Source organism: Xyrauchen texanus, chromosome 38, assembly GCF_025860055.1.
Source record: "Xyrauchen texanus isolate HMW12.3.18 chromosome 38, RBS_HiC_50CHRs, whole genome shotgun sequence".
Lineage (NCBI taxonomy): Eukaryota > Metazoa > Chordata > Actinopteri > Cypriniformes > Catostomidae > Xyrauchen > Xyrauchen texanus.
Window position 1 is genome coordinate 27,436,839 of NC_068313.1, and position 26,357 is coordinate 27,463,195.

General features: G+C 36.3%; 1 protein-coding gene across 1 annotated transcript in view; it reads left to right on the forward strand.

Annotated features, from left to right (window-relative positions):
* The window catches only part of LOC127631857 (beta-1,3-glucosyltransferase-like), an 87,475-nt gene that overhangs the window by 55,791 nt on the left and 5,327 nt on the right, over positions 1 to 26,357 (forward strand). The window contains exons 5-11 of the mRNA XM_052110235.1: positions 7,361 to 7,437; positions 8,219 to 8,330; positions 10,467 to 10,603; positions 12,624 to 12,687; positions 13,780 to 13,911; positions 20,883 to 20,952; positions 21,970 to 22,083. Of these exons, the coding sequence (XP_051966195.1) occupies positions 7,361 to 7,437; positions 8,219 to 8,330; positions 10,467 to 10,603; positions 12,624 to 12,687; positions 13,780 to 13,911; positions 20,883 to 20,952; positions 21,970 to 22,083 (706 nt within the window). The remainder of the gene's footprint in view (positions 1 to 7,360; positions 7,438 to 8,218; positions 8,331 to 10,466; positions 10,604 to 12,623; positions 12,688 to 13,779; positions 13,912 to 20,882; positions 20,953 to 21,969; positions 22,084 to 26,357) is intronic.

The window sequence follows — 26,357 nt, forward strand, 5'->3', positions numbered from 1 at the left end:
GTTCAGGCTCGGTGTGCAGTTAGCAGTGACTGTGCTGTAAAAGGTGTGGGGATTTGTTCCACCACTGGACGGCCAAAGCAGCAGAACAGTGGGTGCACACAGCACCAAACAAATTCAATAAGTCCCAAACCTACAGAGTCGGTAAAAAAAAGTAACTGAGTTATTCATCCATCAACTCTAAGTCCCAGAGAGAGAACAGAAGTGTACACAGAAGTACTTACATTGGCAGCAACTGGTGCCTTAAAAGGGATGTATCCCGGCATAGTAGCATTGGCTGAACGAATGAGTTTGGGGCAGGTGTTTTATTTTATCCGCCCATTGGAAAATTAGGGGAACAGTTTCTTTATTATGATGAACATGTTTTCAGTTTCTGTGTTCAAAGTCATTTTGATATTTTTCCGAAATGTCTAAGAGGTGTAACCATACAGAAGCAGGAAAAAGTTTTGTTCAGATCAAATGAAGCAACCCTTAGAAAACTTCTTGATATTTGTGGCTATAATCACTGGCTTCCTCTATCCTCTGCGCTTCCACAATCGACATTTCTCACCAGAGCTTACTACACCTATGACATACTCCAGAATTGAAGCCAGTGATTATAGTTTATAAAGTTATAAATATGGATATTTTTCTTCAGAAGGCCTTTATTAACCCCCTGGATTACGTTTTTGATGGATGGATGCACTTTTTTGGGCTTCAAAATCTAAGGTACCATTCACTCCCATTATAAATCTTGGAAGATCCAGGCTATTTTTTTATATAACTCCAATTGTGTTTGGCTGTAAGTAGAAAGTCATATACAACTAGGATGGCTTGAGGGTGAGTAAATTATGGGATAATTAAAATTTTTGGGTGAACTAACCCTTTAAAGGATCGCATCGTTTCTCGTGCACCTGTATTGAAATCAGTTGCAAGACAAGTGTCCTGTGCGCTGCTCTTGAGGAGCATAATTTGTATAATGCACGGAGCTGCTGCCTTTGTAGAGCATTCCAAATCCCTCTCTTATGAGGCATCATTTCAATAAGGATACTCCATAGAAGACAGCTGCCTATGTAGGTAGGAGACAGCGAAGCAGCTCACTAAGATTTGGAACAGACACTGTGTCTTCTGATGTGATGCAATCGTTTTGGGTGAGAACAGACCAAAATATAACTCCTTTTTCACTATACATCTTAAAATGGAAAAAGTGGCCGCACTATGCATATATTGTTTATTTTGCACAGACGCGTTTCGGCGTGTGCCTTCTTCAGTGTGCCTGTTTATGTTTATCATACACATACATTTTACAATTTGATCTTTGAAAAAGTCATTACATTGATATCGTAAAGTAACAGATTTTAAATTCACTATTGGATATTTGTTTTTTATAATTCCAAGCAACACACTGTTACAAGCATTACGTTTAATCAAGAATCTTTGAAATTCAAAGTGACATACTGTAACAACCACAACAAAACCCATCTTTTTAATAATTTAGATGGTTGCAGAAAGGTGTTTAAAGCAAGATCAAATGTATAGAAAGGAGAACACACATCTCATACACCAGCCACTCTTCAGGTATATAGAGTATATAGATGGTAGATTGAACAATTTTGCAACCTACAGTGTATGGGAAAGTATTAATTCTGTTTTAATAGTTTAGAGACTCACAATAATGCTAAAATCCTCTGAAACAATGACAGCAAAGATTAAGTTTTAAGTTACTATAAAGGGATCCATGGAAAGAGGAGGCGAGAACCGGCTTGATAATATAAATAATATTTTAATAATAAACCAAAGACAAACACACACATATGATGGACATGTCCGTAAACTATCTCTCTGTCCCGCACGATCCTCTGCAGTCGACCTTTATCCCTCTCGGAGGCTTGATTAGCCTAATACGGGAACGGGTGTGTAGGATCACGACCCGGCCCCGCCCTCCACCCTGCCACAGTTACTTACTTTTATAACTTAAAACGTTCCCAAGAAAACTGTTTAATAGAGACAAAATAGAACAAGTAATTTCATGGAAATGGAAATGGTCTGCACTTATGTAGTACCTTTTATTAACCTTAGAGATTACCAAAGCGCTTTACACTGTCCCATTCACACACACACTCGCATTCACACACCAATGGCGGCAGAGCTGCCATGCAAGGCACTAGCCTGCCATTGGGAGCAACTTGGGGTTCAGTGTTTTGCCCAAGGACACTTCAGCATGGGGAGTCATGTGGGCCGGGAATCGAACCACCAACCCTGCAATTAGCGGCCAACCCACTGAGCCACAGCCGCCCCCTTCATCTCTGAAGGGGGCGACAGTGTTTTTATATTTATTTTTTATTATACACATCAAATTAAAAGCAAGAGATCTGACATTTACAGAGATAATGATTACATAAAACCATGATTTTTTCCTTCTGAGCACAAATGCAGGCTTGAGCAAATGAAGGCCACAAGACAGCAAGTCCATATCAAGTGTGCCATTTGGAACAGGGCCATGGAGTTCGCAGAGAGGTCCCAGTGTGCATTTATAAAACATTGAAAAGTAGTGACTTTAATGAGCATTGATGTATTCTCAAGATATAACAATTGAAGTATGCCTTCTAATTTATGGAAGCAGTGGAGTGAGTTCTGTAATTGCAAATTACTTGGAAAAAGGCAGCTGGGCAATTCATTATAAAAAATGAGGAGGATGTTTTTGGGCCATTAGCTTAAATTTAGCTTAATAAATTACAATACACAGACATGGTTAGACTCGGTACCTTTTAGTAGGGCAATGCCATATATTATGTTTGCCCCAATCGCCATGGTAATTAAGCAGAATGGGCAGAGACCTCACAATTGTAATGTATCCACATAATGATTTCTATTAAACATGGAGCTTTTTAAAGCACAGTTTAGATGCAGCCTGTTGGCTAGGAAATGCTGCTCATATATTCTTGAGGACATAATAAATTGTTAAAAGATTAGATTAAAGGGCACATTGTAATTTTTCTGCTTAAAATGATTTTTGGCTGGACACAACATGCCTCAGATTGTATTTGTCGTTAACTGTATTTTAAGCTATTAGTCTAGTTTTTCATTGGTTCATTTAAGCACATTTGTATCCCTTTTAGATTAAAAGGTAAAGAAAATGTCACCCTGAAAATGGCACAAAGGTTAATTACCATGCCTGTAATTGAAAAATTGAACTTTTCTGGTGATGATAAAAACCTAAATTTGTTTTCCATTAAGATTAAATATCAAAGGGATAGTTAGTTCACAAAAAATGCACACAAAAAAATACAATAAAATATATTTCTATCACATAGGACATTCTTTCTTCCATGGAACACAATGTGTGTCATTCAGTTATAAAATATATATTATAATATAAAATATTTGAGTTCCAAAACTACAGTTGACCAAAAAGAGAGACATATTTTAAGTATTTAGAAGTAATTTTTATATATAAAACATAATTTAATTTTTAAAGCCTTACAAGAATTAATTTGTCCCTACTTTAATATTAGATTTTTATAATTGAAGTTATATATATAAATGTCGTCTTAAGGTGTACGTAAGCACACATGCACCTTAAGAAATATGACAATTTTTATCACAATTAATTTTGAAAACCCCCGAAAAGAGAGAATTAATCGTCATAATCACAATTATCTGTTTGACAATTAATCATCAGCCAAATTTAATAATAGTGACAGCCCTAAATAAACTTTTATAAAATAAAAGGGACAAGCTGTTAGGGTCATTAAACTTTCTTATACCAAACTTTGGCTTACTTTATGTACAGTCTCTCCCCACAGCAAACAGTAAGACAGACAGATCACGCCTAAGATTAGAACAACACTCGCTCACTAATTTCACGATGATGTCATCTCTGGTCTCCATGTGATTTAGAGTGACCTTCTGTTTCCAAGAGGTAAAATAAGGTAGCGAGTTCTCTCTGACCCCCATTTTTATCATCCTCGCCTCTTTTCACATCCTCGTGAGCTGGATAAAGTCACTCAATGAGTGTCACAAAGTCATCAGTTCTCATATCTATATTTAGTCCGCCATGTCTCTTTAGACATTAGGATAAAGTTTCATGAGCACAACTGGGATCTTTTGATGTACACTACCAACACCTATTCAAACTTAGTTTTTTGTTTTCCACATTTTTGAATAAAGTCATCAAAACCATGGGTTTGCACAAAGGAAGAACGGGAGTTACCAAGACGTGTTAAACAGATAAAAACTAGTTTGTATTTTAGCTTCTTCAAAGTAGCCACCCTTTATCTAGATTACACACACTGGGCATTTTCTCAAACAGCTTAATGAGAAAGACACCTGGGATGCTTTTTAAACAGTTTTGAAGGGGTATGCTGTATCCCATGAATGCTGGATACTTGTTTGCTGCTTTTCCTTCACCATCCGGTCTAATTAATTTATAACAAATAAAAAAGAATCATTCATTTAAGCAGAAGCCTTTAGATCAATTGGCCTTTAAAATGATGAAAAACATACATTCAATACAGAGTGTCCAGATTGTTCTCCAGTCACTTATTCTCAGTCACTCCCATTAAAAGCTGAACATTTTATTAAGCAAGGACATATGTGCAGTAGAGATGTGGAAACTGTTGACAAGTGCTTTTGTTTTTTAATTGCATTTAACCACTGTGTCACAAGTAGGTCTTTTGTAGCTCAAGGTTATGATTCTCAGGTTGGCGATAACATTAATAATGTCTTTTCTGCTGCCTACAGACAGATTAGCTGTGCTTTGTCTATCCTCAGTGTGCCAGTTTAAAAAGTTCACCTGATAATTTCTTTGTACTGCCTTCTCTACCAATTATGCCTTTAACTGTTTGCTGTATCAATGCCGCTCAGGATCTTAAGCATTTCTACAGGATGTAAAATTAAACTGTTTCTGCCATACTAAACTATATTATAATTAAGGCTTTAAGAATTTACATTCATTCCCAGTGTAAGACTGGGTCCAAATATTGATTTTATGATTTATTGCAAATATTATTTGAATGATTAAGATTTGATTCTGAAAATCCCAAGATTGATCTGGCTTTGCTTCAAAAGTACCTAACCCATATTTAATACAGCTGGGGTTGTATTTTATTTTATGGTGCATAGTTTGTTCATCGTTTTTAAGCAACTTATCCAACTTTGACGTTCAGCCTTTAATGCCAACAACAAAAGATACATGCATGAAAAGTTTTTTATTCTTCCTTGTAAAAGATGAGTTGTTTAAAGTTTGTTTTGTTATAGAAAGTATGCATAATTATATGGCTAGTTGGGCTGTTAAAACCACTGTTTCAATATGTGCCTATCTTCAATGAATGTGTGAAGAAATGATTTTGTAGACAACATTATTTGTAGAGTGCGTATTGTACTACACATTTTACTTTGTGCTAAACTAGCTCTCTGCACAACATAAGCTCCCTGAAAGGCCATAGGCTTACATATAGTAGTTTATATATAGTAGCCCCTTTAAAATTTGTATAACAGCAATTTCTTTCAAAAAGTGTTAAAAAGATAATTCTTTGTAAATGCATCTTGGTTGATTAATTGAACTGCGAGTAAATTCTTAGTGTCTAAGGTGAGGATGAGAAAGCAATTTTTGGTAACAATGTGCCATTATATTCACTTGTTTCTTTGGTATATTGACCCTCTTGTGGGAGATTATTTACAAAATAATAGACCAGCAAAGGTGTCTGTAGTATATTTATTATAATCAATATCACATTAATCTAAGCTGAAGACATTAGATAAATATTGCTGCAACTGTATATTTAAAGTAAACATTTTGCTGATGCAGACTGCCAGTTTTTGCAACAACTGGAGAAATTACATCCACTAAATGAGTCTTTTGTATGGAGCCAGAAAGATGACAAAACAATTTGAATTAGAATTGTGTAAATTTGAATTATAGACTTTTGAATTTGAACTATAAGTGTGATTTTGCCAAATGTAATATTACGTACACCTACAAACACCAACAAGTGTTTGAAATAACATCCGACTTGGATCTGATGTGGATTCCGATCACAGAATGAAGCAGAATTACATTCATTATTGAGTTATATGTGATGCTTTCTCTTACGCATACTAATCACTTTCATACTAAATATACTTTATACTAAAACAAATACTAGAGTCCGCTTAGACAAATGTCTCATGTGCTGAGAATGTGCTAACGTGCTAACCATAAAAATATAAATCATAAAAGTTTAAGAACCACTTCATGGTCAGAATGGCGACCTTTTGAATCACGCTCGTGTCAGAGAATTATTGCACCTCGACCTGTAATTGGCCAAAATGCTCTGTTCGACTTTTCCGAGACCCTCTACTCTTCCCTGTGGAACCCGGAAGCTTGACCTCTGACCCACTTTCTGTAGTTCTGAATTTCTGCAGTTTGAATTTTAGAATATTGAATTTGGTGTTCTGAATTTCTTCATCTTGAAAACTTGAAGCGGTATTTTTTTTAAATGGGATATTTAGTGTAAGAATTCAGAACCAAAAATGTGCTGTTTGAAAATACATATTTATAAAATTGTGCCGTTAAAAAAAAATATATTCAATTTAGTTAAATATGAAATGTCCAGGATTGGAGTTTAAAAAATTCAAATTCAAACCTATTTAAAATACAACGTAATATTTCATTTGGCAAAATCACACTTATAATTCAAATTCAAAAGTCTATAATTCAAATTTACACAATTCAAATTCGAATAGTTTTGTCATATTTCTGGCTCCATACTTTTGAGGACTAAAATCTGGTCTGCTTCTGTGTGATACATCTCTCTTTTAAAAGTCCATCCAGTGTGCTGGTGTTACGATTCCCTGTTGTCTGCCCCGTGTTTCACCTGTCACCTGTCATGCACTACGTTTCCCATAGTTCCCTGCCCTCATCTCTGCCAGCAATCACTCATTGTTTTCACCTGTTTGATGTTTAGTTCAATTACTGTGTGTATTTAAACCCTGTTTGTTTTCCATTCCCTTGTCGTTCATTGTTCCCACTGTTTCGATGTGTCTGGATGTGTCTGCCTACCTTGCCTGTCTTCCTGTGTTCATTCCAGCCGTGTGTTCCCAGTTCTGTGTTCCTCCAGTGTTTTCGTGTTCTAGTTTCGTGTTACCCATCGTGGTTATTTCCTTCATTCCTGTTTGTTTTGTCCTCACTTTGATTTATAATTAAACCGCATTTAGATCTAAACTCCCCATCTGCCTCTGCCTCCTCTGTCTTCGTCCACACTTGTAACAGCTGGCTGGTGCTCTGAAAGTAAACTGCTTTCTCAAATCCAACAGACCCGCTTGATAGCTGTGAGAGTTCTTGTGGAATCTTTCCATTTTTTTCCTCATCTGACATGGCTGTAACAGTTTTTGTCTCTTCCAGAGTCCTCCTGTTATCCGCCACCTGTACACGCTGTCAGACAATGAAGGAGACTGGAGCATTCTCCCTCTATTGCCTTAGTAAGTGCTGAAACTGACATTATACAAACTCATCAAGGTTAAATCATTGTTCACGGTTACAGTGAGGATCACAATGTTTATTGCTTCATTTTGCCAGAGGTAACTTACACTTAGTGTAAAAAAGGTAGATGCTATTCGCATTCAGTGTAAATACTGTTTGCACTCCAGTACTATCATACAGTAATTGCATTTAGTCTAATTACATACTGTTTACTATTATATGATAGTATATAATAAATACTGTATTGGATAAATGTATAGCTGTTGTTTATATTGTTGTTTAGGCTCATAGTATTACTATATTTTATGTGTCTTATGATGGATATTATAGGCTATATAGTATAATAAAATGTTATAAGAACAATGTTAATAATCATTCTGATATTATTCTAGTCAAATATTTATTCTGCACAATTTCTAGGTTCCTAATAAAATAAATACATTTATGAGGTTGACCATGTAAGTCCTTTTGTATAAAATGTCAGATATCAATGTTTCAATTGAAGCACACAAGAATCTCTGAAAAATTATCTTGCTGAAATCAAATGTATCAGTTTGTCCATGTCAATACAACTTTTCGCTCAAACTGTTATGCAAATAATTTTATTTTTAATTGAATAAAAATACTATACTATAGAAGCAAAGTAGAAGCGTTTTCACAAGTGGACAAATACTTTTGGACCAGACTGTATTTTTTCTGTATCAGATAGCTTAAGTGATATGTTTGTGTTAAATGGATCAAAGAAGAAATGTTGAATAGACATACTGTTCTTTTCTTTAGTTTGTCATCCCAGTTTGGGAAGAACTCTTCTTGGATCATGTTTTTGGAGGAGGACACCAGGGTGAAACTTCAAAAACTTCATCAAGTCCTCAAAAAATTTCACCGCAGGAAAGTAAGAACTCTTCGTGTGCAATCACTCTGTGTAAAATCCATCCAGGTTTTTCCTTTGGCTGTGCTGTTACCAAAGAAACGTTCATCTCTGTGGTGTGCCTGATCATATTAGAAGACTTATGTGACATTCTCTTGATGTTCATGCAGCCAAAATTAGTACAAAACGACCTAAATCTTTTTGGTCTTTGACCTGCTTTATTGCAGTATCTCTATAACTTTCATGAGGCAGTTTTTAAATCTTTTTTCAAATTGATTTCGATGTGAATTATGTTGAATGTTAAACCCAATTTTATGTTGACTGTTTTTCTGAGGAATTGATTTGCGCTGTGGTTGGAACTGTCATATGACTTGTAAACATCTAGGTTAAAATGTACAGTGAGGAAAATAAGTATTTGAACACCCTGCAATTTTGCAAGTTCTCCCACTTGGAAATCATGGAGGGGTCTGAAATTGTCATCGTAGGTACATGTCCACTGTGAGAGACATAATCTAAAAAAAAAAAATCCAGAAATCACAATGTATGATTTTTTAACTATTTATTTGTATGATACAGCTGCAAATAAGTATTTGAACACCTGTCTATCAGCTAGAATTCTGACCCTCAAAGACCTGTTAGTCTGCCTTTAAAATGTCCACCTCCACTCCATTTATTATCCTAAATTAGATGCACGTGTTTGAGGTCGTTAGTTGCATAAAGACACCTGTCCACCCCATACAATCAGTAAGAATCCAACTACTAACATGGCCAAGACCAAAGAGCTGTCCAAAGACACTAGAGACAAAATTGTACACCTCCACAAGGCTGGAAAGTGCTACGGGGAAATTGCCAAGCACCTTGGTGAAAAAAGGTCCACTGTTGGAGCAATAATTAGAAAATGGAAGAAGCTAAACATGACTGTCAATCTCCCTCGGACTGGGGCTCCATGCAAGATCTCACCTCGTGGGGTCTCAATGATCCTAAGAAAGGTGAGAAATCAGCCCAGAACTACAGGGGAGGAGCTGGTCAATGACCTGAAAAGAGCTGGGACCACCGTTTCCAAGGTTACTGATGGTAATACACTAAGACGTCATGGTTTGAAATCATGCATGGCACGGAAGGTTCCCCTGCTTAAACCAGCACATGTCAAGGCCCGTCTTAAGTTTGCCAATGACCATTTGGATGATCCGTAGGAGTCATGGGAGAAAGTCATGTGGTCAGATGAGACCAAAATAGAACTTTTTGGTCATAATTCCACAAATCATGTTTGGAGGAAGAAGAATGATGAGTACCATCCCAAGAACACCATCCCTACTGTGAAGCATGGGGGTGGTAGCATCATGCTTTGGGGGTGTTTTTCTGCACATGGGACAGGGCGACTGCACTGTATTAAGGAGAGGATGACCGGGGCCATGTATTGCGAGATTTTGGGGAACAACCTCCTTCCCTCAGTTAGAGCATTGAAGATGGGTCGAGGCTGGGTCTTCCAACATGACAATGACCCGAAGCACACAGCCAGGATAACCAAGGAGTGGCTCTGTAAGAAGCATATCAAGGTTCCGGCGTGGCCTAGCCAGTCTCCAGACCTAAACCCAATAGAGAATCTTTGGAGGGAGCTCAAACTCCGTGTTTCTCAGTGACAGCCCAGAAAACTGACTGATCTAGAGAAGATCTGTGTGGAGGAGTGGGCCAAAATCCCTCCTGCAGTGTGTGCAAACCTGGTGAAAAACTACAGGAAACGTTTGACCTCTGTAATTGCAAACAAAGGCTACTGTACCAAATATTAACACTGATTTTCTCAGGTGTTCAAATACTTATTTGCAGCTGTATCATACAAATAAATAGTTATAAAATCATACATTGTGATTTCTGGATTTTTTTTTTTTAGATTATGTCTCTCACAGTGGACATGCACCTACGATGACAATTTCAGACCCATCCATGATTTCTAAGTGGGAGAACTTGCAAAATAGCAGGGTGTTCAAATACTTATTTTCCTCACTGTATATCATGAGAAACATACATTAGGTGTGTGTGTGTGTGTGCGCGCGCAAGCTGAGGCCACCACACAGTGGCATTTAAATGGGTGTCAGCTGTTACCGTGTAATATAGCCAGAGATGACCATCACTGAGTAATTGATCTCCTCTTTACATCCTCAGGAGTGGTTTCTTGGCAAACCACTACATGATGAGGAGTCCACCATCATCCATCATTATGCCTTCTCTGAAAACCCCACATCCTTCAAGTACCCAGACTTCTCTGCTGGATGGGCGCTCAGCATACCTCTTGTCAACAGGTTAGAATGAATCACTCAGATGCTCGAAGGTTAAGCTATTCCAATATATGCTTTATATGCTTTTGTTACGTTTCTATATTTACTTTAGCATTTTTTTGTTTTGTTACTTTGATATGCTTTTAAAGATTATTGTCCCATTAAATAAAATGTATTCAAACTATTATACCTGTATTTGTATTATTCCTACAGTTTCTGAAAGGTTATTTAAAAAGATTTTATTTTAAGTCTGCTCACATTTTACTGACATCTAAAATATTTTCTTATATTCAACTAGAAAAATGTCTACTTGATTTTATCCATCAGGAGTTATTTGGATTTGTAAAAGTTAGTGTTACATGCCTGAATAGAGGCAAGGAGGAGAATAAAAGGAATATGTGATGATATTTTAGAGGCAAGGACGTTTTAAATATTGATGGGAAAATTAGGCAGACAGACTTGTTTTTATTATTGGATTAACATGCACCAATGAATCTACACAAATTAAATTCATGAGGACAAACGTCAATTAATATGTTGTTGGAGTGCTTAAATACATCACCGGGTGAATAGAATCTGCAATCACTCCTTTTTGATTTTTATTGGCATTTTCCATACTGTCCAAACTATTTTCAAATTTGGGTTGTACTTTTTTGTCAGAAGCAGAGTAACATGGTACATTTTAAGTTTTTGTAATCTGATTACAAGTTAATTACTTTTAAGTACATTAATTGGGTTACACATACAGTATTTAAATATATATATATATATATATATTATTAATAAATAAACACATTTAAATCATGATTCATGTAAATTTGTACATCTCTATGACAGCTAAAGGCTGTGTATGACTTGCGTGTAACAATGAACAAAGATGAAATACAGACATTATTTTGACTGTTTAGCAAAAAAAAGTTATCTGTGAAAAGTTTTAGAAAGTAACTTAAACATTTTTTTTTGAATAGTTTGATTACTTTTTGATTCATATCAGTAAAGTAATGTCATGATAATTTAAGGGAAGTAATTAGTAAATTGTAGTGGACTACTTTCTTTGTGTAACTTACTCAACCAACCTGCTCTCACAGAATGAATGTTACTGTATATAAAGTTTTGCAAACTGACTTGTACGTGCCGCTCTACATTTTACTGCAGTCTCCTGGTGAAATGAATACTAGAGGCACTTCAACAACTTTGTGGTTTAATCATTGTCACACATCACAAGTTTCATTGCTGATTTTGATTTTATAAAAACCTAATTTCCACTCTATTTCTCACCCCCTGCCATGTTATGATATAAAAACACTTTTACTTTAACACATGATTTGAAAAACAATACATTTTAACACTTGTGTGACAGACACACCTACATATACACACTTTTTCTGTGTCATAAGATTGCTTGGTAGCTCACCTGATACAGTGTTGGGCTTTGAGCTCTACAGCTGCGGTTCGAATCCAGCCAAAGACGCAAGGAAGTGAAAGTGGCATATAAGTGGCACAAAATGACATGGTTGCTTCAGATAGTGTGTTTTCTTTTCTTTTTTTTTATTATTATTGTTATTTCGAATTTGCATTTGAATACACTCAGTTAGGGTTAAGGGTAAGGATGTCTGTTTTGTTAAACACTTATTTATCTTTTTTTGAAAATATTGGTTAGGGTAAAGTTTTAGGTTAGATACGTTTTACAAAAAAACCTCCAACTAATATTCACCTTAAAAATGTTGTCTGATTATAACATCATTTCGCTCAATTTTTGCGCCCCCACTGGACATTTCACTTTAAAAATGCAGGCAAAGTGAATTGAAGTACGTAATTTCAGTTTTGCAAAAACACTGCAAGCTCACGTAACTTTCACGAGACCAGGCCGTACTCAACACTGTTACCTTGGTACGAAATTATTCAAATTATCATGGTGTATTTTTTTCATTGAACTTGATTGTTTTTCAAAATTTTGTCTGATTTGAAATCTTATATTATGTTTTATTATTATTTATTTATTATCGTTTTATTTCATCAATTTTACTGCTCTTTCACCCTTTAGGTTGGCAAGCAAAATTGAACAAGAGCCTTTAAAGTCGGACTTCACTATAGATCTAAAACATGAGGTGAGAATTTTCTTCTCCCTCAATCGTGTATCCAATCAGCTCCAGTGATGGGTTGCTTGGTCATTATTTGAATTTTAATGAAGGGGTTGATTTGCTTTATTCATATTGTTCTATGTACTTGTACTATGTCATTGCTGTGGAAAGCTTTGCCAAACTTGTTCAATCTTTTCCTCTTCCCTAGTCTCTTTTGCTGTCTCTCTCTCTCACACACTCTTTCTTTCCATACAATTATTCTCGAAAAAAGACAAGTCCATAGTCTCTGAAAACCATCACATTCACTGTACCTTTTGCAGTATTATTCATATGTTTTTTTTTTCACTCACAGTTCTCATTACTTTTGTCCCTTTCCACAGAGCCCCCTGCAGAGCTTTGGACAGACTGTCTGATAACTTATTAAGATGCACCTTGAGATTACTGTGTACTGTGTGGGACCTCATTTTATACATAGAAATAATAGCATGTCTTACCTTGCTTTTGAAGAATTTTTCATGTCCCTTTCGTCGAACATGCAGAATGATAAATGTATATTTTGCTGCAATATTTGAAGAATTAATAATTAAATACCACAACATGATACTTTGGACAAGGATTTGTATCTACTTGTTTGTTTGTGTTTTGTTTTATTTGTTCACATGTTAGGCCTGAAGCTGTGCTGGAGAACTTTTTTTAAAGTAATAGTTCACCCAAAAATGAAAATTCTCTCATCATTTACTCACCCTCATGCCATCCCAGATGTGCATGAATTTCTGTCTTCTGCAGAACACTAACAAAGATTTGTAGAATATTATCTCAGCTCTGTTGGTTAGTAAAAAAAGACTTAAATATTTATCTATTTCTCACCCACACCTATCATATGGCTTTATGTCCTTTTTGGACCTTCAAAGTTCTGGTCATTATTCACTTGCATTATATGGACCTTCAGAGTTGAGATATTCTTCTACAAATCTCAGTTTGTGTTCTACAACAGAAGACAGAAAGTCATGCACATCTGGGATGGCATGAGTGTGAGTCAATTATGAGAATTTTCATTTTTGGGTAAAATATTCCTTTAAGTACACTTGCTCATAAGCACTGGGGATTTTTTGCTTACAGGTGGCTCTGTATATCTGGGAGGATGGAAAGGGGCCTCGACTGACGGCGGTTCCAGAACTTTGCACGTTGCCTGAGCACTCTCCTGGAGCCCAACACTGTGCAACCACTGTCAACAGCCACTCACCACAGTGTGTAGGTAACCTCGACACCTAGCAAGCGCACTCAAAACTTTCAAACATTATGTGATGTGAAGATGGCTGATGGGAGAAAGTGCAAACATTGGGCTGCAAATTGATGTGAGACAGGCTTTCAATGGGCCCAGGGAAACATGATCAATGGGATTTGGGCCGGGAATATGAGAGTTTCTGTACCATGATTTGCACTTAACCGAAAGAACATTAGGCTGTTACAGCTTTATTTTTAAAATGATAGTTCATCCAAAAATGATCATGCTCTCATTTACTCACCTTTATACCATCTCAAACGATCGATTTTCTGTCTTCAGCAAAACATACACAAAGATATTTTGAAGGATGGATGAGGTTTTTTTGTCAATGGAGTTCAAAACTTTCATGCTCCAAAAAGCACATAAAGCCTGCATAAAAGTAATCCATACAACAAAAGTGGCTTAATCCAAGTCTTCAGAAGCGATACGATCACTTTGTGGGTGTCAAGATATATAGTGAATAAGGACTTACATTTTGGTCTTTTATACACCCAGTCTCCTTGGCATGTTCATTAGAGACTCTTATGGAATATATGAATGAAGACCTCTATTTGTGTGATGTGCAGCAGGAGAAGACAAAATCATCTCACACACACTATAGATCATGTCATTAATGAAATCATTCACCCAAAAATGAAATCATTCTCTCACCTCTTGCCATTCCAAATGTGTATGACTTTCATTCTGTGATCTGTTTTACTTGAACCAGTTGAATCACTTGTATGGCGCAAAAGAGCGGAGAAATTATTCTAAAAGTCTTCATTAGAGTTCAGTATATGAAAGAAGTCGTACACGTCTGTGATGGCATGAGGGTGAGTAAATGATGAGACAATTTTCATTTTTGGGTGAAATATTCCTTTTAACTACTAGTAGTTCAGTTCCGTACATACTACATGGAATTTCTAAAAATGTCCCTACCTGTAGCTAATTCGGTTGTGGAATGCGGTTGTCGCTCCCATATTTTTCGAATTGTGTGTGTACAGGACATGATTAAGCACTAATAGGTGAACTGTCAACCAAATTTAGCTGCAGTGTGTGGCCTTATTGATGTATAATGATACAGGGATAGATGACCTGGCAATCGTGTGCAGCATCAAGAGTGCCTTTTATGTCCTTTTTGGAGCTTGAAAGATTTGAACCCCATTGACTTTGTATGAATAAAAAAAAAACACATACAGCCTTCAAAATATCTTTGTTTATATTTTGCTGAATAACGTCTGTGACGAGGAGGAGGGCGGGGCGGGCCGTGAGGACACACGGCCGGCCCTGAATCGGGCTAATTAGCCAGGAGGGGGATAAAGATGAGCCGGAGATGGCAGTTAGAGAGCAAGAGAGATGCATGCGGCCCGCTGCGTGTGTGTCTGTGTTAGTTTATGGTTTATGTTGTTTTAAGTTCATTTGAGACAGCCTGAGGGTGAGTAAATGGTGAGAGAATTATTTTTAGGTGAATAAGTAAATGAAGTATGAAGCTATATAGTATGTCATTTTCTTTTATTGGTAAAGAAAAAAAATATTTTTTTTTTGTGCTGGCAGACTTCACAAACTGGCATCTTGTGGCAAGGATTAAACATCTCACAAAAGCAAATGATTTCAGTTATTATTGCCATTGTACAGTCAGCCATGATTAGTTTAATCAGTGGCTAAAATTGTCAGAGAATGGGGTTATAGTGATAAAGTGAGTAATATTCGACTTTTCTGATAGTATCTCAGCACGGAGGCCGCTATAAGGTGACCTGCTCCAAGATACGTCTAACAGCCTTGTTGGCTTGCCTTAGTTTTAAAGCCTTTGAAAAATCAATTTCATTAATTAGTACATGAGTATGATGAAGAGCATCTGGATTTGAGCCTGGACAAATATTCTAAATAAAATTAAAAATCCATTTGGAACCATATTCCTTGTCATGATCCTGGTCTTTTATCCCGTTTCAGTCTCGGCTGCCATTTGTTCCTGTAGACGTGATATGCTTCAAACTTTTCACAAATGATTATGAATATGTGAAGGCTGTTTAAATGCATCAGGATCAACTCCAATAGAGCAACTTTAAGAGGACTTCACAAGGGAGAGAATGTAGAGCAGCTTAAAGAGCTTGTTTCCATTATGAATCATTACTGATTTGTATGACACTTTAAGGTTTTGTTTTGAAATATTGCATTACAGAATTCATAATCAGTTCAGGACTCTGAATTAAGTGAACCAAAGAGTCTAATTTGAAAACCTTTTATACCCCTAGTAGGGCTGCAACTAACGATTGTTTTGATAATCGATTAATCTAACAATTATTGGAACGATTATTCGACTATATGTCGATTATTGCAAAGATTAATCATTAGCTCTTAAATGATTATTCTCCTTGTGTCCCGACTTAAAAGGTTGTATTAAATGTGCTTACTAACAATAAAGTGGACTAAATTATCTTTTAAAAATACCTCTAAATGACATTCAATTAATTTTTAAATATTCAACATTTTCCGATAACAATTTATTTTTGCAATATAGCTACTAATGTAAATGTACATTGTTTTAAAGGAGTTTTAGATATTATTTTTGGAAAACAGGCCAAAAAAGACTGATCAAAATCTTACTATCTCAGCTTTATTTTCACTTTGCTCCATCTTTAACTCACAAAAGCAAAAAAAAAAATTTATCATTCTATAAACTTTTGATTTATGTGTTTATTTTGTACTTTTTTTTTAATATAAAATCATTAGTACAAGGGTGAACGTGTGCAAAAAATGCAATTTTTTTTTTTTATTATTATTAATCATTTAAATAATTTAAAAGGAATGTTTGTCCTTGATTTCATGGCATTGGTTTTGTCATGATAAAATCTTTTTTCTTTTCTATTTTTTTAAATACAAAAATTTGTGGAAAATAATTAAGGTCAAAGTTCAGAGGCTGCTTAAATACATGCACATTGTGATTTCTCCCAGCATGTTAAAAAGTTATTAATTTACATTTTAACTAATATTTTCACACAAAAATATCTGGTGTTGTACCTCATTGAACTCTCAAAATGTGCCGTTGTAACCCATTTAGCCCTCATTAGTGTTTACTTGCTTCATTTGTGAAACAAAATGAAATAATAAAAGAAGCAGCCAAGTTGTCCTTTATGAATAAATATAATGTCAATATGTTATAAAACAGGGGTTCTTTAAAAAAATGCAGATGATGCCTACTATTAGGCCTAGTAATAATAACAATAATAACGCATAAATTAATATCAGATGTCTCAACCTTTTGCAAACTGGGCCCCCGCCCCATGCTTCATTGTTGTTGTTGTTATTATTATTATTATTATTATAATTGGCAGTAGCACCAGACTTCTAATGTGAGCTTGCAGGCATTATTATTATTATTATTATGAGTAGTAGTAGGCCTATTATCATTACTAGGCTATTGCTATAATTGGGAATTGGCACCAGACATCTGATATTAATTTATGCGTTATTATTGTTATTATTACTAGGCCTAATAGTAGGCATCATCTGCATTTTTTTACAGAAGCTTGCTGGTAGGTGATGTTAATGTGAGACCTGAGCCTGCTTTGCCTTGCAAAGATCCTCAATTCTTGGCTCAATGTTTGATATACATAGCCTCAAATCATCCTCGATTTGTGCACGATTGCGGTATTTCGTTTTGAGTGCAGTCATTTTTGAGAATCCTGCCTCACACAAATATGTCGACGCGAAAGGAAGGAGAATCTTCAAGGCGACGTCACAGAGTTCAGGGTATTCCTGCATCAATGCTACCCAGAATGACGAAAGAGGGCAGGAGCTAAAGAGTTCCTTCAGTCTACTGTCACTCTTCAGCTCAATAAGCTGTTCCTGCATATCAATTGATAGCTCGTTTGCTGTGCACACAAACGGATCTCGAACCCACGCAAAAGAGTGATAATCCTCTTTAAAGTATGTCGCAAATTGTTTTCTCATTGCTGACAGGTGCTCTGTCTTGAAATAGGTGCTCTGTCTTGAAATAGGGAGGGGAAATCGTGTGACGTGCCTGCATCAGTGATAAAGTCTGCAAGGCTGGGGAACATGTCGCAGTTCCCTCGACTGATGCGGCCATGCCAGAGGTCTAGTTTTTGTGTGAAGGCGTGCACTTTGTCTGCAAGGAGCAAAATATGAGTTTCGCGGCCTTGCAAAGACAGGTTGAGGCCATTCAAGCGGTCAAATATATCGACCAAATAGGACAGAGACGCAAGCCACATAGTGTCATCCAGATGCTTCGCCAGATCTGATTTGATTTCTGTCAAAAACCACTTCACCTCCTCTCGCAGCTCATACAGCCGCTGTAACACCCGCCCCCTGGAGAGCCAGCGAACTTCAGTGTGCAGAAGCAGCTGTTCATGCCCTGACCCCATCTCCTGGCAGAGGACCCCAAACAAGCGAGAGTTTAGCGGCCGTGATTTGATGAGATTTATTATTTTCACGGATTGGTTCAGCACGGAGTCAAAGAGAACCGGCATTTTTTTAGCAGCTAGTGCTTCGCGATGGACCATGTAATGTGTCCATTTCACAAGTGGAGCTAATTGCTGAACGCAAGCAGCTAGGCCACGCTCACGCCCCGTCATTGCCTGCGCACCATCCGTGCATAGGCCAACGCATCAGTCCCAAGCCAAACCATTTTCACGGATAAAAATATCAAGGACATTGAAAATGGCTTCTCCTGTAGTGTGCGACTGAAGAGGCCGGCAAAACAGGACATCCTCCTCAATCGCCTTGTCCCGCAGATACCTGACATAGGTGAGGAGCTGTGCCTGCCCAGCAATATCAGTGGATTCGTCCAGCTGCAGCGCGTAGTAAGGACTCTTTTTTTTACGAACTCTATCAGTTGCTCTCTGATATCATTGGACACGTCTACAATTCTCCTAGCTGACTGTGTCATTGGACAGTGGTACTGCACCGAGTTTGGCTGCTGCACTATCGCCTATCATTATTCTGCACATGTCTTGCGCTGCCGGCAAAATGAGAGTCTCAGCGATTGTATGCGGTTTACCCAGTTTACCGATCCTTTTGGCCACTACATACGATGCCTCCAAACACTGTTTAGACACAGTGCTGTGCACTGAAATGGTTGCCTGTTGCTGATGGAGGCCATCAAGCTTTCTTTTAAAATATTCAGCTGGTTTATTTTTAATGCCAGCATGCTTTGTTTCGAGGTGCCTTTTTAATTTGCAGGGCTTCATACTGTCGTTTGCCAGCACCTCGGCACACACTGACACACTGAGGTCTCAGATCAGCCGTGACTGTAAACCCAAATTGCAGGTATGCTTCATCGTACCTTCAAAGCTTTTTGCAGCTGGTGGTGCGTCGGTTGGCTTGTTGGTCCTCACAAGAAATTTCTCCATTTTGATGTGTTTTCAATAAAGTTTAGGCAATATGTAACTGTGTGTGTGGTGTATGTTGAGAGACGTATCAGGGGCTAATCAGTCGGGACTTAGGCACAATCTTTAATTAAACAAACAAAATAATTATTTTGCAGACAATTCAGATTTTATTTTAATACTTAACGATTGTAGTCCTCGTCAGTGTGTGTGTGTCTTAGTCGTGTGAGTAGTTTTAGCTAAGTGTAGCTACTATCTAGCATTTAAAAAAAAAAAATACTGGCTAGGGCTGAGATTTGATCTAATCTTAAAAAAGAATGTTTGTGGGTTTAGTCTTTAAAAAGAATGTTGGGGTTTTGTAGTAAAGGCCTATGTAAATCGAGATTGATAAGACTAGCGAGAGCTGGCACAAGTGAACTTGGCAAGAGACTAGACTAGAGTGAATGGAAAGCTATGTCATTTACATTTAGAACATTTACATTTATACCCCGCTCTGTAAGCCAGGGCGGGAACGGCGGCGGCCATGCGCATGCGCGATTCATTTGCAGCCTGGACGCGGAGGGGTGTGTGTGTCTCCTCTCTGCTCTGACTGCTGCACGAGGCTACTGAGAGACTGACCGCCTGTGAGTGCTTTTGGACAGGAGAGGGACTCACGGCAGCACCCGCTGTTCGTTGAGCACAGTAGGCCTAACTGCAGAGTGATTCGTGCTTTCGAGTCTCCAAACACCACAAAAGTCTCCAAAAACACCAGGAAAATTTGCTGGATTTGTCGCTTTTGACAAAAAAAAAAAAAAAAGCCGCCAAGAGGATGATTTGTTTGTGTTATAATCAATGCTTGAAGTGGGGGGAAAGGTGGCGGCACTCTCTTTGCTTTGGCAAATCAAACATTTTTACAGTGAAAAACAAAACTTGGAGATATTGCTGTTAAAACAATGTATTGTTATTTATTTAGCATAGCGCATCTCACAGCAATACTCAATCGTGTTTTGAATGATTCAGTGTTGTGAACGAATCGGTTGAGTCAAAGATTCAATGACCCATTCACAAACATCTGTCTCATTCTTGATGAATGGCCGTTTGAACGAATTGTTTGAAAGAACGACTCAATGACTCGCTTAATGAAACCGCTTATGCTTATCACCTGCATTTGCACTCACTATCGACAAACCAATCAAATTTGTTCAAAACTTTTTTTTTTAAATCAGTCCAAACACATTTTAATTTTTATTCAGGAGTTATGTATATACAAAACTATAACTTTTTATGACAGTAGTTTAGTGATAAAATTATTTTTTTTTTTTTTTCAGTTTTGTTCTCTTCCATCGTAGCCTACTCGCGCCCCACCGGTTGAGAACCACTGTTATAAAATGTTTACCCTCAACATTATAGGCAAAAACTGAATGGAAAATGTCAGTATTTTCTAAGTTGGAAAGTCAAACGTTTTTGAAAATGACACATTTGCAATTTGGGTCAGTTCCTCGCATAAATCTGTGTGACTTTAAAAAAAAAAGTTTTTGTTTGTTTGTTTGCTTGCATTGAGTAATGTTTGATTGTTGTCAAATATTTGTTTTATTATAGAACTGAGTTTGTTTAAAATTTCTCTTTATCTATAGGGCCAACCCGTTAAGAGCGACAACATTTTCGTAGCGGTGAAAACTTGTAAGAAGTTCCATTCTGACAGAGGTTAGTGCTACGTTCTTGAGTTATTGCCTCCTTCAAAAGAGTCTGTCTGTTCATCACAAGAGCACATTGCAATGCCAGGAACAATGCTAAAAGTTGCATTTGGTGCCATGAACTCTAACTATCCTCTTTTCACACTACTGAAGAAGTCTAGTGCACCCTTATCTTTAACAGTTCAGTGAGCGTCTCACTTAGTTTAACCTCTGAAGCTGTTCTTACTAGTCTTTTGGCTAAGTTCCCTTATCGGCATTTCTCCAGTTTTCTCTACTACTAGGGCCCTTCATGGCAGTCACTAAACACCGGGCATCAATCCAACGTAATGAGACAGGAAAAGTGTTGTAGTTTAAATTCAGAGAGCTGTCTGGGAAGGCAAAAAAAAAAAAAAACTGTTGCCAAAACAACTGGCATGTCAGTTGCATCTAATTGCACCAATTATCATAATTATCTCTCACCAGTCACAGTTTTAAGGATGGTATAAGGGGGGACATGATATTTCCCCTGTAATTATTTTTAGATACAAATAACTGCTACATCCACCAACTCCTGTTCTTAATGTAGGAATTATTATTACTCCAAGGGAATCAGATCAAACTGTCATTACAATCTGCGTGCAGTGACTAAGCCTTTCTATCCTGTACAATGTGAAGTGCTCGTGAATGTCTCTGGTCATGTAATCCCATTATTTCTTATTCACACCATTTAAATGTGTGCAATTTTAGGCCTGAAATAGGTGTACTTTTTATTATCCAAGCTAAATATGCAAAGGCATTTGTAGTATGTAAATATGTAAGACATTTGTAGTTTGATCTAATAATGGTATAAACATGGGTTGTGTTTATCTGGATGTTTCATGGGGTGAATTGTCATTTTAAACACCAACATTAAAAAAATATATATTTTTAATGTCCTACAAAGACTTGGATATTGAATGTTGATCACTGTCATCCTTGTAAATATGAGGATTGTGGATGTTTGCTTTATCTCTCAAAGATTAATTGATTCCATGTTTATCCATGACAGTCCCTGTGGTGAAGAAAACATGGGGTAAACAGGCCACGCTTCTTGAGTACTACAGCGATTACGCCGATCCCTCTATACCAACCATTAGTCTGGGAGTGCCCAACACAGAGAGAGGTGAGTACTCTTAAAATTTTTAAAATTAAAAAAAAAAAAATGCTTTTATTCTCATAACTTTTTATATTGATTAAGTGAGATTATGGCCCAAAAAATTTTTGAACACTGTAGCTACTCTTAAAAATGACAAGCCAATGTCAGTTATTTTGGATAAACATAGAACAAACACACTTTTCAAGCAAAACATTTCACAAAAAGTAGTTATTTTGGTTTAAAATGATAAAACTGATAAAATGATAAAACAATAGACACATTTGTTCAAATGTATTTGGACGTTAGTGGAACATGTCCATAGTGAATGTGATGAACTACACCTGTGGTTCCTCTGCTAGGACACCTGTGTGAAATTGAGGGGAACTGATTTTATACATCCACTAATAATCAAAAGGTTTGGAGGTCGAGCATCATTTGTTTGCAAATACCACTTTGTTATTTTGTTATCTAATGGCATGAAATTCATATTTTTCTAAGTACGACTCGTCTAAATACATTTTGGTGCCTCTGTACGTTTCTTTCGGTCAATTGTTGTATTCAAATTGTTCATTTTCGATTTTCACAAAAATGGTCCTATATTTCAATCTTATGTTCTATTGCTATGCCGGAAACTGTATCTTTCCCTTGCGCAACAGCTGCATTGCACTTTGGGAAATTTTCATTTTCCCTTTTCATATCAATATGAACAGAGATATACTATTGTCTCATTATTTGTTTTTCATAGACATTGTCATTTTCTAACGTTTTAAGGGAATGTTCAAAATGACTTTAAAAGCATGAAAACCTCTAACTAAAACATTTAACATAGGGAAAGCCTTAGGTCATGTGGATGGTGCCTCAGACAGGATCTAGTGGAGCTATAACAATTTATAGGGTCCATTGAGTTTATTAAATGTTTTCATTGAGAAATTTAATTGAGAAGAATAATTGTATAATATAATAAGAATATTACTTTAATTAAGTTTATTTTTCTTATTATTCTTACTTGTATTTATTTTTTAAGCACAACCCTGACTAAATGTGGTTACATTTATGCTTAAAATGAGGAAAGTTTGGCAATGGTGGAATTGTTTTTTTTTGTTTGTTTGTTTTTTTTTGCAGTGTATGAGTTTTGGGGGCTCATTGAGTTGAGAAGCAGAATTGTGATAATAAGGCTAATAATAAGAATTAATCTTGAATTAAGTTTCTTTTTCTTAGTTCATTAGCAATTTCTATTTTTTTATTTATTTTTTAAGCACACATTTCACCAATTGTTATTACATTGATGCTTAAAACAATGACAATTTGGGAATGGGGTAAACCAAATAAACTTCATTGAGCATGTTCCCTAAAGATACGTCTTAATTTCCTATGAAGTGTTGCTTCATTAATAAATTCATGAATCAATAAATATTTAGTTGTTTATTTTTATCCATTGGAAGGATGAATTATGGAACTGAAATTGCATTCTCTACAGGAGCGTTATGTGTTTCTGTTGGCCTAATATTTTGTGACACACAAGCAAAAAGGACCTGAAGATGCCAGTTCACAGTTCACTTTTTTCAAATTATGATTTCATAAAAATATTTTCAGCTGTTTTATGTTAATTAGGAAGCATGTCATTTCATGGGGTGATTCGGTCAATACAGGAAGCAGTCAGTAAATGCTGTGTCAGGACATCTATTGAGGGTCAACATTCATTATCTCTTTCCAGAACTCCCAACCCACAATCTGAGACATTAATGACAATTTAGCAATGCTGCTAAAGTGAACTCTTCTTGGCTTCTAATTAAAACCTTATAGGAAAACCTTTAAGAGCCACAAAGTGGGAGAACATTATATTTTGTATACTTATAATTTTAAATTTTCTGTGCACTAATTATAAGGGTGGTTGACTTGACTGTCCTGCGGTGTGGCATGCCTATTCTCTATCTAAAACCATTTTAAACAACAACTTGCAAATCTATTATAATTATTATTACTGTATACATGTAAGCTGTTATGGACACATTTTAATAAGGAGACTACATATATTTATACCATTTAATAAAGTTGTCACACTACAGGAATGTAGAATAAACTTGTGTTGATAACAAGGTTATCACAAACTGGAAAAAAAAAAAAAAAAGGAAATGGCAATATGAAATACATATCTTGATGTTGATTAGATAATAAAAAATCTAAAAAATCATGATGATTCATCAACAACAGCATCAGAAATTAAGGGGGGCTCGGGGCAAAAATGCCTCCTAATATTACAAAAATTCCCCCATAATTGAAAATGTGGAGGCAAAAAAAGCCCTCGTAATAATTTATTAAAGTATGATTTTTGTAACTTATTTAGTATAAATATACAGCATATTATAGCCCTAGTTAAACAGATTATGGCAAAAATATGAGTTTATGTTGATTTAAGTTTAGGGCAAGAGTAATAAATTCTCAATCTTGAAAATGTGCATTAATGTATTGATTAAAGGAATAGTTCACCCAAAAATGAAAATTCTCTCATTATTCACTTACCCTGATGCCATCCCAGTTGTGTATGACTGTCTTTCTTCACCAGAACAAGAATTAAGATTTTTAGAAAAATGTTGAAGCTCTGTAGGTCCTTATAATGCATGTAAATGGTGCCATCAGGCTGCTGGCTATTTGACGGTTCAAAAGGCATATTTAAGCAGCATAAAAATAATCCACATGACTCCAGTTGATCAATTAATGTCTTCTTAAAACAAAAGAGGACCACACACAATAGAGGAACGAACGTTATGCAAGAGTTAATTCATTTCAAATCGCAATCCAGCACTGGGTGGAAGCAACGATTTAAAGTTAAGAACTTTTTCATTATCGATTTGTTTCTTACACCTACCTATCAGTTTGCTTAAGAAGACATTACTTGATTTACTGGAGTCATGTGGATTATTTTTATGCTGCTTAAATATGCCTTTTGAACCGTCAAATAGCCAGCAGCCTGATGGCACCCATTTACATGCATTATAAGGACCTACAGAGCTTCAAAATCTTTCTAAAAATCTTAATTTGTGTTCTGCTGAAGAAAGACTGGGATGGCATCAGGATAAGTGAATAATGCGCTTTTGAGTGAAATGTTCCTTAAATTGAAGTCAACGGATTATACATTTTGTTTTAAATGGTTAGGGGAAAAATGTGCCCTCATAAAAGTTAAAAGTGAAAACCCAGTCCAATGGCAAATATTGCCTTATTACATTTTTTTATTTTATTTCTGACACTGATCAACAACTACTCCATTTAGACTGTATATCTTTTCTTGAGGGTTTTCCAACACTGTATGCTGCAGGTTGATGCATTAAAAAGAAAAGTCTTATTTGAAGTACCTTCACTTATGGGTCAACCCCTTGTTTGAGTGCTTTCTACATTCTGTTTGATGTTATGAAAAGCTGTTGGCACATTCTGTTCTTCCTCTTTGTTTATTCATAAGGGTATACATTTGGCATGTTTGTGACTAAGAACCCCACTCTCTGCATTCAATTAGGTTGCTCTCATATTCTTACCTGATGTCAATTCCAAACAACAAGAGGATTCTTACTTTAATCATTGTTGGTAGAGTGTAGTCTTGCTTACTGCATTTGGATGGCATGGATTTTGGGTTTATAGTACTCTTAAAAAAATACTCTTGAATCAGATATGGTTATCAAAATGTTAATGGTTTCTGAAATTCAAGGACTTAATAAATCAGTATGCTTGTCTTTGAGAAGCTTTACAATATTATGTTTCCTGGTGTATTTAGGGTAAGGGTTGGGGTGGTTGGGGTTAGGTAGTCTAATACTGTGTCCTGACCAGACACGACACCGTGACACATGATAAAAGTTATCTTTTCCATGTTAATCAGTGGTTTTGTCCTAACCAGCTGCGACAGCCAACAGGAAGTTCTATTGTTTGCTTGGTTTCGATTTCTGTGTGTTTCACTGGATAGCTCATCTGATGTGTAAAGCTTGCATCGCACTAGCTGGTTCAAAGCTAAATAAAAATATTACACATCGATTTAAACTAGAAGAGGGGTGAGAGACATACCAACTGCCTCCCATTTGACAATGGCAATAGACTGATTCATGGAGTAACTTTACCCTGTGAATGTGTGCGAGTGCATATTTATACCTTTGGGGTTTGCTGGTTAGAATTTGGAGTTAAATTTGAGGGTTAGAATAGGGTTTGACTAAAGGTTAGAAAAAGATCTTGTATTATGGGTAAAACTGTAACTAAAGCAATACTGCTGTTTGCTAATGTAATCATGTTAGTCCATTTGCAGTTCATGTTTTATAATTTAA